The 12,552-nt window shown below is 42.9% G+C and overlaps 1 protein-coding gene across 1 annotated transcript in view; it reads right to left on the minus strand.

Annotated features, from left to right (window-relative positions):
• The window catches only part of LOC124100413 (zinc finger protein 420-like), a 38,837-nt gene extending 31,343 nt beyond the window's left edge, over positions 1-7,494 (minus strand). Inside the window, exons 1-2 of the mRNA XM_046455927.2 lie at positions 7,359-7,494; positions 4,295-4,354 (exon numbers count right to left, since the gene is read on the minus strand). Coding sequence (XP_046311883.1) covers positions 4,295-4,354; positions 7,359-7,361 — 63 coding nt within the window. The 5' untranslated portion in view covers positions 7,362-7,494. The remainder of the gene's footprint in view (positions 1-4,294; positions 4,355-7,358) is intronic.
• Positions 7,495-12,552: the final 5,058 nt, after the last annotated feature.

Raw genomic sequence — 12,552 nt, forward strand, 5'->3', positions numbered from 1 at the left:
TCAGCAGACTGTCCCCTCAGCCCCCTCGTCCTCAGAGGCAACAAATGATGGTCCCCAATACTGGCTATTCCTTCCTCTGTGATGCCCTCAGAGCCAAAGGCTTCCTAAAACCAAAGACTCTTTCACCTCCCAAGATTAAGGTGGGAGATTTGTCCCAAGATCAGAGCCACAACCCAGATGAGAACTCTCCAGATGTCCCTACAAGGGCATAAAGGACCTGCCCATGTTGACCAGAAGGGAAATGTCTGAGGAAGACAAGGCAGTTTTGTATGCCAGCCTTTCACCACCATTGAGCTCATAAGCTGGAAAAATCATCCTCCCTCTACATAGAGAAAGCCTGGGCCATGCCTGATCTAATGTCAGCCTATTATCCAGACCTAGGACGGGGCCCCAACAAAAAAGAAGGTCTAAAGATAAAGAGATATCAAAAAGCCCTCATAGGAAGTCTAAGAGAAGGGAAAAAGAGAACAAAACAAACTGTGCCCAAGAGTTAGAAGGAATCAGAGCCAGCCCTAGCCCCAGCCTAAACCGGAGGTCATCTGCAGACAAACAGAGCTGAGCTAAGCCTCCCACTGCTCCAGCATCTCCCTCTAGCACCCTTGGTAGCCCTGAACATTTCTTTCAGCCCCACATCTGCCTAAGGCTCCTCTGCCCTATGAAACTGGCAGCAATGATCAAAAGAGATGTGCCCAACTGACTCAGAGCTGAGTGTCTGGGCCACTGCCGCTGCCACCTCTCTCCCCACCCAGAGGTATCCAGAGGAAGAAGGGCACTATGCAAGAGTAGCAGCCATTGCACAAGTGTGTCCATGAAGAGATGGAGAGGCTCAAACAACAGATGGTCGATGCAGCTTTTGTGGGGCAGGCTCAAAGTGGCATTTGCCAAAAATTACAAAAACTAGAGGGTTTTACTAAGAAGTGTGCCAATGAACTGATTAAGGTGGCCACCACGGTTTTCATCCATTGAGACCCAGAGGCTCAAAGACAGGCAGACCAAAAAGATAAAAAGGAGGATAAATCTCCTTATAGCTGCTCTCACCACAAACCCAGAGGTAACTCAAAGAGGGAGTCTCACTAGAACAAAGCCAATGGTCCAAATGTTTAGGGGGAGTGGGGGGCATGGCCAGAAAAAGAGCAAAGCCTTCAAGTGGCCCCAGCAGGCAAGCACCCACTGCCATGCTCAAAAGCTAAGCCTTAAACAGAGAAGGAGCAAATGTTTCCCCCTGCCTTTGGCCCCAGCCTCCTCTTTCAGTTTCTCCCCGCTTGCTCGGAAGTTGATGATTGATGAAAATGGCAGACACACAAAGATATATCGGATGCATGGGACCCTGGGCCTCTCAAGGGCTCAGCCAGTGCAAGCCCAAGAATACACTGGGAATAAATTCATGTTAACAGCTAATAGTGGGCCATAGGGCACTCACTACAAAAGGACATTCCACCCTGGCTCCAAGCCACGTGCTATGAGCTACCAGCAGGAAGGGCCACAGAGCCCCATGCACCCAGGCATACTGAACAAAAACATAAGCGGGGCAGCCGCTATATACAATTAGAGCAGGCTCCTACCTGGCAAGAGGAGAAAGCCCCACAGTCAAAGAGCAACACCTAAGTTGGCACCATGTGGCTGCCACACCAGGACCTGCATGGAACCTGCCCTCTAACCTCGGCAAAGGGCCCATGGAGAGATTTACATCAGTGCCTTTTATACAAATGATATCCCAGGTCATCAGTCTCTGCTACGATTTGCATTAGATTTAAGAGTGGGAGAATCCCAGCAGCCAATATCCTGCACTGGGAGATAACAAAAAAATCCTGCACCAGAGGCTCTGTGTACACCTCCCTTCCCTAAATGACAGTTCCTCCCAGGGGCTTGAGTACACCATCTTTGGGACAGCACTGAACTCTGACTTAAAAGCCCACAGCTATCAAGAAAAAGTCAAATACCTTGGTTACCATCTGACTGAGCAACAGAACAGACAACAGCAACTGGGCCTCTAAAGAAACAGGAGATCTGCTCAATTCCAGTCCCTTCAATCTGCCATCAGACTTGAGAATTCTTGGGGGCTGCTGCATTAAGCCATATACAGATTCCCAACTTTCAGTTATGGCAAAACCCCTCTACGAAGCCACAAAGGGGGGAGGATGGAATCTTCTAATATGAGGGCCAACTAAGCAAAAGGCCTTTGAGAACATTAAACAAACACTCCCAGTGCATCTGGACTAGGGCTCTCTGACCTCACAAAGCTTTACTTTCTTTATGTCCATGAACAGTCTGGAGTGGCTATAGGAGTCTTGACTCAGGAGCTGGGGACATGGACATCTATCCAAACAGCTGGACTCTGTAGCCCAAGGCTGGCCACCTTGTTTATGGGCCCTTGCAGCCACAGATCTTCTGGTGTTGGAAGCTGATAAACTGAATATGGGACAAAAATTTTGGTTTTCAGGGTTCCTCATTCACTTTTGACATTGTTAGAGTACAAAGGACAACACTGATTTACTAATGAGAGAATGGTCAATACCAGGATATGTTTTTACATAACATATCCTGGTATTGACCATTCCCTCATTAGTAAATGTGTCCATGTTAAAGTCATCCAGACTTTAAACCCAGCAACATTGCTGCTCCTCAGACCACGACAACCTGATCACAACTATATTGAAGTCATGGATGAAATGTTTTCCAGCAAACCAGACCTGGCAGACCAGCCCTCAGGGGACCCTGATGTGGAGTACTTCACATATGGAAGCAGTTTTATAAAATATGGGGTATATTTTGCTTGATATGCAATGGTCACTCTGGACTCCACTGTTGAGGCATAACCTCTGCCTCAGGGAACTTCAGCACAAAAAGCAAAACTTAACTCAAGCACCTCAGTTGACAGCAGGAGTCTGTGTGGATAGATACATAGATTCAAAATATGTGTTCGCTGCCCTTCATGTTCATAGGGCCTTACGTAAGGAAAAGGGGCTAATTAACTCAGGATTTAAAAAAAAAAAAAAAAGTATAATATATGGGCAAGAAATTCTTCAACTTTTGGATGCACTGTGGGCTCTCAGGAAGGTTGTGATTATATATTGCCAAGGTCATCAAAAGGGAAACACTGTGGTTGCTCAGGGCAACCAGAGAGCTGACAGTGAAGCCAGGTTAGCTGTCTGCAAGAAACAAGAAGAAAATCCAGTCCCAGGTTTAAATGCCCCACTCTGCCTGACTGATCATCTAACAGAATGAGGGCCAACATATTCCCAACATGTAAGTAAGTGGTTTAAGGCTGAAAAAGAAAATTTTCTCCCAGGTGGATGGTGGAGATTTTCTGATGGCCAGCATAGCCATCCCAGAGATTCTAGCCCCAGCCTTTATCAGACAGTTCCACAGGAGAACACGTTGGACATACAGCATTTGAGACAGTTCTGAGTCAACATTTCTATGTCCCCTGGCTCACAAACATCATCCCAGATGATCTGTAAATAATGTGCTTACAACAATCCATGTCAGGGGGCAAGCTCCCACCAGGAATCCAAACTATAGGAGGAGCACCTTTTGAAGACTTAGAAGTAGACTTCACTGAACTACCATGCTCATGGAGCTATAAATAACTTTTGGGTTTTGTGTGTTCCTACTCTGACTAGGTGGAAGCCTTTCCCACCAGCACTGAAAAGGCTAGGGAGATACTAGGATGCTTCTCTGGGAAATTATTCCCAGATTTGGTGTCCCATAACTATTGGCTCAGGCAATGGGACAGCTTTTGGGCAGAGGTGATACAATTACTGACCAAAAGTTTAACATCAGATGGAAGTTACATACTGCCTATAGGCCACAGACTTCTGGTAAAGTTCAAAGGATGAACAGGACTTTAAGGCTCAATTGGGTAAGCTGTATCAGGAGATTCACTTACATTGTGATGAACTTCTCCCTATTATACTGCTGAGGATTAGATCCACTCCCACTAGGAGGACTGGATTCTCTCCTTATAAGATAATGAACATGAGCCCTCCCCCCCCCCTTATTAGGGGACTATTGGGAGACTTAAGAAAGAAAGGAGAATTAACCCTGAGACTACAGCTTTAGGCATCAGTGAAAACTTTACAGGTTCTCAACCAATGTGTTAGAGAAAGACTGCTAGTAAGATTGACCACAGATGCACACTCCTTCAGGCCTGAGATTGAGTCTGGGTCAAAGAATGGAATATTCAACCCCTAAACTTCTTTGGAAGGGCCCTTTCACTGTTATTTTATCCACCCAACTGCAGTAAAGTAAAGTTTACAGAGATAGGTCCCTGGATTCATTACACCAGACTCACCCCTGCAGCTGTAGACTGGGAGTACTCTCCAGATGCTGCTATGCCTTTGAAGCTGACCATCTGAAAAAAAAAAAAAAAAAAAAAAAATGAGCACTGGAGAAGCTTGAGGATCAGAAGGACAACAGCCCTGCTCCAGTCACTCTGGAAGCTGACTGGTCTAATCATGGCTGACGCTTGAGGAGATTACAGCCGTTTCAGCCACACAGGAGGGACTGGCTGATGAATGCATGGTGAAAGATAAACTTCCCACCAGGACTAATGAACTCTTTCAACCTCTAAGATAGTTCTTATACTGTAATGCATTGCCACTCCTTGCTTCTAGACATATACATAGTTCTCTGTTTGGTTTTTGCTACTGGTTTGATAACAGTAACTCCTACTGACTGGACTCTGGGAAACAAAATTTCATTTATACTTTTTTATCTTGCTTATATAAGTTTTCTAGGGATTGTCTGGTGTTATTAGTTTGGCTTTGTTAATGTATTCTGTTTAACCTATGCTACCCAAAATGTTTCTCTATCATTTAGCTTGGTTTTCTTTGATAACCTTAAGGGATTCTGCCCTACTCCTATTCTAACAGTGGAGATCATGTAAACCATGTGTCAAGCCAATCTACTGTAACCAAGAGGTGGTAAAACATATATTTAGGACCTGTCTCACCAGAGGAATGCTATAGATGAATGACTGGAAAGAAAAAGAGGTTCTTTGGGAAGGAACTTGATTTAGGAGGTCACCAATCTTGGGATGAAGGTAACTGGCCACCCCAGAGCACTACTGCCACTTCTCATCCCCCTACCTGGGCACAAAATGGCAGTTGAGGCAATAGAACTCCTATTTACATGCTACACAGAATTTTTCACTTACAAGCTGTGCTAGCAGTCATTATTTATCAGACTGCCACAGCTTTTGACCTCCTAGCCACACAACAGACCCAGATGCGAGTAGCAAACTATCAAAACCACTTGGCATTAGATTACCTACTGGCTGAGGAAAGAGAAATATGTGGAGAGTTCAATAGCTCAGATTGTCGCATCCATGTGGATGACAACAGATAAGCAATTAAGGATAAAGCCAACAACACAAGAAAACTAGAACACATGCAAGTTCATACCTATAAGGGTATTAAAGTTTGGGTCCCAAACACGCTGTTGGGAGATGGTTTTCAACTCTTGGTAGATTTTAAAACCTTAACTGGTATAGTGGGTATTCAGCTGTTAACCTGTTTATTGCTCCCATGTTTGGCTCCACTGTGCATTAAAACTATTGGGTCCACTGCAGAAGTTGCTGTTGAAAGGATGACAACAACTAAGGTTTTGGCATTATATAAGGCTTTAAGCCAAGATAATGGTAATGATGCTCTTAAATTTAAAGGATTAAATTATGGGGAGCATCATTAAAGGGGGGAATTGTAGTGGAACCCCTTTCTCCACAGAAAATTCTTACCTGGGCTTCTCCAGAAATCTTCACCATGGGTGAATTTAGGACTGTCAGTAAAAGAGTCTCTACAAAAGAGTCCAATGTAGATAAACTTCCTATTCTCCTATTGCCCAGTCTTACTCGGCCACTGGCTGGGAAGAAATCAGCACTCCAGGTGCTAGACATCCCTTATTAGTTTTTCAAAAACATGTATCCAGTATAGTAGTTTGTATAAATGTGTAAACAAGGCCTCTGGCCTTGAGCTGGGGCTTCACAGAGATATCTACATTTCTAAGATAAGAGAAGTTACCAATTGGGCTCCATGTAACAGCTGGCAGGGAGAGAAAAGAAAGGGGAGAAGCTCTCCCCTTCTCAGGTGTTGTCCTTGAAGGGTTAACTTGCCCAGAACAGTGAAAGAAAAAGCTGCTTTTATGTGAACTTCTGCAGACTATGAACTTCTGAGCCCCTCCACTTACATGATGGGTATAAAATTCTGAAACTACCTGAACCCAGGGTTCAGGGGACTCATTGATTATAGCAAAAGCTGTGCCCTCTGAACCTGGCTGCAACCAAACAAAAGTGTTTCTGGCTATCTTCTGTGCCTTGCCTCCTCTGTCCCTACAACATTCACAGTAACTAATAAAAGAAACACTGAAATGCCTTTTAGATTTAAAAAGAAAAAAAATGGGAAACAGAACATTCAGCTACTCCCCTGAGAGGCTCCACCCTCGCACCTCCAACTCCTCTCTGGGAGCACAAGACCCAGGGAATGGTGTACACTAGACACTCCAAGAGGATTTAGACATGGAATTCTGACACCTTGTGTCAGGCAGTTCTGAAACCCAAGGCCAGGAAAAGATGGGAGGGTGGGGTGAGGACATATCACACACTGATGTCTGCAAAGAGGAATCTCAACTCAAAAAATTGTGGTAAGTTTTTGTAGAGGAAACACACAGCGTAAAGCACACACATTTCTTTCCCCAAATGGTCAAGAAATTCTCTACTTTCCTCTCATGAAAAATGCTCAAAACAGAAAACAAAATCTTTAAAAAGTGCCATTCAGCACTTGGAGGATAATTAGGAAAAATGATGTGTCCATTTGAAATGTAGCATGGGAGACAAATAGTTCACAACCTGGAGAGGAGAATTCAGCATTGCAATAAGGACAGGGAGCTGGAAACCTAGGAGTTTATCTATAACTTAGGCATTTATAAAGAGCCAGGCTGCAGGACAGGCTCCTCTGGGTTGGACGTGCTGCTTCCCGCACATTCTGGAGGCTCAGAAGGAGACCCCAGCCATCCTCACGCAGGAACACCACGCACAGAGGTGGACCCTTCCTGAGGATGGTCCCTGGTCTCACCGCACAGCTGGGTCGAGGTCGGGCTGCTGGCAGGCTGCTGCCCAGACAGGGCTTCAGTCAGGGCCGATGCGACCACGCAGGGACCCGAGAGGGGGCTGGGTCCCCGCCGCGGCGGACCTGCGCTCCGCTAGGACGGCCAGGGTGGCTGAGGGCGGCGCTGCCCTGAGGAGGACTCGGGGCTGCAGACTGGAGAGGACGGGGTGTCCCACCCACCGTTTCAGGTTCCCGCCGCGCCAGTCCTGCCAGTTCCACGCAGCGCCCGGGCTCCAGACGCCCCCGCTCACTCACCATTTCCCGGGAGTCGGGAGCGCAGCGCTCTCCGGTGGGTCCCCAGCGCCTCTTGATAGAGCGACGCGGATAGCAGAAGCACAGCGGAGCGAACGTGAAGACACGTCAGGACAGCTGCGCGCTGCGGGGACCACAGGCCCCGGATATCAAAAGCCCGCCCCCTCCTCACGGACTCTGCGCTGGATTGGACAGATCTCACCCATGTGCCCCTGATTGGGCAGGCCTTCAAGGCCCGCCCCCTAGAACGGAGCCCATTGAGCCAACGCTCTGAGTGACAGTAGATTGCACCCAACCAAGGATGAATGAGAACAGAATGGCAAGTTCTTGGGGACCCTTTGGTTTTCTTGTCTTTTGCCTCCAGTACTAGGGATTTATCCCAAGGACAGTCTGTTAATGGGTAAAGTCCTCAATCCTTTTATCTTTTTTTTTTTTTCTTTTTCTTTGAGACAAGGACTTTCTAAGTTTCCAGGCTGGCCCCTAACTTGGAATCCTGGGAATTTCAGTCATGCCCCACATGCCTATTTTCTTTTTATTTAGAGGTTATGGACATTGAACCCAGACCTTCAACCTGCAGCTATTTTAAGGCATGGCTTCTGTTGAGTAGCGGGATTGGGACTATACGGGAAGAAATTTACATTTTAACTTGTCCGATATCAACCTTGATCCTATCAATTTATTAATTACTTATATGTATTATTTATGAATGTAAATAATATTATATCAATTACTTTAAAATTTTATTTAACTTTTCTGCTCTCTAGTCTTATCAGGAGGTAGCTTGAGCTTTGAACTGGGAAACAATACCCTAAGGCAGCAATGTCCAACACAAACAAATTGTGAATCACAGTGTTATTGAAGATTTTCTTACATTCAAATTAAAAATTGAAAAAACATGTTTGTGGTGGTTTAATCCCAGCGTCTTGGGAGGCTCACGCAGAAGTATCACAGGTTCAAAGCCAGCCTCAGGAACTAAGTAAGGGCCTAAACAATATATGAAGAATATGTGACCAATATAAATTTTTTAACAAAGTGGCATACATATGTGGAGCTATACCTTCAAAATTCACTGTATATTAAGTCCCCAACACATCTCAACTCACAGCAAACACACTCCAACTTGCAGATTTATAGTTCCCTTGACTTCAGGGAGAAGAAGGTGTTGACAGCCTCCTTTTTATGCCAAAGGAAAAGAATACACTTCCTTACCAATATTCCTGCTTGAGGCCAAAGCCCAGGCAAGACACTACCTTCAGAAAGAGCAAGAAGCTCTAACTAGGAGTTAGTGGTCAGTGTCCAAAGTAAACCACCCTTTCTCCCACTATTTCTCACGTGATGCTGGGCACAAAGCCATTTCCCTTTCAGATATCACACAGCAAACAAAGGAAGATGGGTGTCATCCTCAACAGTTAGGCTTTATTTCAAGAAGATTAAAGGAAATCTTATTTTGCAAATTGGACCTAATGGCCAGGCTGTTTCCTCCCGTGGTACGGGAACCGTGAGAGTTTTAGCACCAATCACATGCATGTATATCTGCTATATTTCTGTAAACTTCAATACCATCTACCAAGAAATTCAACTTTTAAATTAGGAAAGAAGAAAATCAGCACCAGTAGGGCACCTCTTGTTTGCTGCATAACTGCTAAGACACATGTGATTGAATCTTGGCAGCCTGTCTATAGTGAATGAATGTATTAGTTAGTAATCATGAATAAAAATACTCTAAAATGCTTTCACTCATGATTGGGCTGATCATCCATCTAGGTTGGGCTCAGCTGGGGTCTGAATGCTGCCTATGGATGGTTGATTGTTAATAAGGTTACTGAATTTCAGAGGGAGAGCTGGCTGTCCCTGGAGCACCTTGATCCTCCTCCTCATGATATCACATCCTCTAAGGCTAATATGGCTTTGTCTCATAGACATTACAGGTTTATAAATCAAAAAAAAGCATTCAAGGAAATTTGATCCTAGGTACCCAACTAATACACTTTCATGATCACATCTTTATATGGGCCATAATAAAATGAGGAAAGCCCCAGATTCAACGTTTGGGAAAGAGATTCTGTGCTTTGACAAGAGTAGGAGTAAAAAAAATCTTCAAGATTGTGGATACATTAAGGCTGAAGAATTGCCTACATTTTGACCCTCAGTATCATTCTGCATTATCTTACAAATGAGGTTCATATAACTGTTTAATATAAAGGAACATGTCCAAAGCTTCATAACTATTGAGCAATTTGGGCTGGCATTTGAAATCCACTTTGTCTGATTTCAAAGTCAAAATGCCTCCACTAAACCATATGACCCATGCTTTTTTAAGCACCTTATGTCTTGGATAGTGACACTTAACTCAGAACATCAGCACTAGATCAGCACCTAGTGCTCTTCTCCAGTGGGACTAATAACCTCAAGTGTATGCCTCTGGAGCTTGTGGGAAGTTCCTGGAAAATCTTTGGGAAATGACTAAGGATTGAATTAAGAAAACCAAGAAACAACAATATATTTTATTTCCTCATGAAAAGAGAAATTTGAAAACAGGTACAATGCACCCACAGGCATGGTGATAGAAAGCGTGATATGGAAACTGGAGAGGACTACAATGTATAACTACAATGCTAAAAATGGACAATTTGAATCATTAAATAAGAAAGTATAGGATGTCAAAGAGTAAGACAGTATTTTTAAATCATAGATCAAAGGATTCATTAAATATCCCTTGTGAAAATATTACCATGGAACATATCTACAAAGAGGCATGAAGGCCAATGCAGCTTGCTTCAGCTCAGTGGGTTTGTAATACTCTCCTCTAGGAGGAGATTGTAGTAAGGTGGCCACAATGCATTGATGGAACACACTCTCAGACTGAAGTGCAAGGAATTAATCTAAATACACTTGTAGGGAATTATCTCCAAATATGAGCTATAATGAAAACATCAAAAAGAATAAAAAATAATGGTAACACACACATATACATGTATAAATTTGAATAAAATAAATGCTGACAGAAGCTAGTAGTATGCATGAATTACAGATAGAGAAAGGTTAAAAAATGACAAGGGTATTTTAATAGAAAAAAAAAACAATTCATAACCATGAGGCATGAAGTAACACAGGAATTGAAGTGGCAACCTTTTCTCCACCAAAAAGTCTTAACTGGGCCTTTCCAGATCTTCACCCAGATTAATTTTAGGACTGTCAGCAAAAGAGTCCTTGCAAAAGAGTTCAATGTAGATAAACTTCTATTTTCACATCTCCCTGTTTACTTGGCCACTGGCCGAGAAGATACCAGCACTCCAGGTGCTGGACACCCCTTACTAGTTTTTCACAAACATATCCAGTATAGTATTTTGAAGAAATGTGCAAATAAGGCCTCTGGCCTTGAGCTGGGGCTTCACAAAGATGTCTACATTTTTAAGATAAGTTACAAATGGGCTCCATGGTAACAGCTGGCAGGGGGAGGAAAGAAAGGGGAGAAGAAGCTCTCCCCTTCTCAGGTGTTGTCCTTGAAGGGTTAACTTGCCCAGAACAGTGAAAGAAAAAGCTGCTTTTATGTGAACTTCTGAGCCCCTCCCCTTATATGCTGGGTATAAAACTCTGAAAATCTCTGAACTCGGGGTTCAGGGGATTGATTGATTACAGCAAAAGCTGTGCCCTCTGAACCTAGCTGCAGCCAAATAAAACTGTTTCCTGCTACCTTTGGTGCCTTGCCTTGTTTGTCCGCACATCAGAGTGAGTCAGTTCATTCCAATCGCCATGATGGTCAGTGGTAGAGATGAAAACTGGGTGCCATCTATTTACTTCCAAAGCCAAGATTTATCCCCCAAAGAACTGGTGCTTGGTGCTTGAGACTCTGTGCCCCTTCTGGAAAACCAATGATATATATATATATATATATATATATATATATATATATATATATATATATTTTTTTTTTTTTTTTTCAACCTGCAACGTTGCTGAACTTGTTAGCTTAGCAGTGCTCTGCTGGAGCCTTTTGAACCTTCTAAGTATGCAATCATATCATGAACAAGTGATAATTTGACCTCTTCCATTCCTATTTTTATCCTTTTTATTTTCTTCTCTTGTCTAACTGCTCTGGCTAGAATTTCTAATGCTATATTAAATAGGAGTGCTAAGAATGAATGAACTTGTCATGTTGCAGATTTTAAAGAAAATGCTTCCTTTTTTCCTGTTTTTCCCTGTTCAGTATAATGATGGCCTTGGGATTTTCATAGATAGCCTTTATCATGTGGACATAAGTTCCTTCCATCCTTATTTTCCTCTAGTATTTTAAACATGAACAGGCACTGCACTTAGCCGGTTGCTTTTTCTACATCTATTGAGATGACTATGTGCTTTTTGTTCTTTTTTTAATATTTATTTTTTGGCTGAAGTTGGACACAATATCTTTATTTTATTGATTTATTTTTATGTGGTGCTGAGGATCGAGCCCAGGGCCTCGCATGTGCTAGGCGAGCGCTCTACCGCTGAACCCCAGCCCCAGCCCCTGTTTTTTGCTCTTAATGTGGTGAATTACATTTATTGGTTTGTGTACATTAAACCATCTTTGCATCTCTGGATTGAAACCAACTTGATCATGAGGTACAATCTTAATATTGAATAGAATTGAACAATACAGTTTTGGTGATGCATGGATAATAGAAGAAAACAGAGAAGAAACTCTAAAAAATTTTAGAATAAAAAAAATAGTGATAAAACATATCAGAGCTTTACTTTATATTGTGGTATCTTTCAATATTTTCCCTGTTTAGAATTAAAACTGAGAACTTAAAAAATACTAGATGTACCTAAAATATTTTAAACTGTTACATGTTACCCCACATAGTATTTTTAGTAAAATATGTTTTGATAACAAAAAATACCAATGGAAAGACTGGCATTATTTTACAGTTCTGCAAATCTTGCTGTTTGGCTACTTAGAAGGCACCTAGATTCCCCTTTCTACATTGTATGTTCACCTTGTTTCCTGTAGCCTGGGGCAAAGTCAACTGTATACGTTTGAGAGAATTAGAATGAAAAGGGCAGAAGTATTTTGCTATTACAATAAAATAGCCTTGACCCCTAGCGGAAACTCTGTTGCCCCAGCTTCTGTGTTCATTACATTTTACCATGTTCTGGTACTCACAGTGGCTTGTTTGTACATAAATATCTTTCTCTGTTTAGAAATATTTATTTT

This window comes from Marmota monax, unplaced genomic scaffold (assembly GCF_021218885.2).
Source record: "Marmota monax isolate L192 unplaced genomic scaffold, Marmota_monax_Labrador192_F-V1.1 WCK01_AAM20220418_F8-fsc00238, whole genome shotgun sequence".
Classification (NCBI taxonomy): domain Eukaryota; kingdom Metazoa; phylum Chordata; class Mammalia; order Rodentia; family Sciuridae; genus Marmota; species Marmota monax.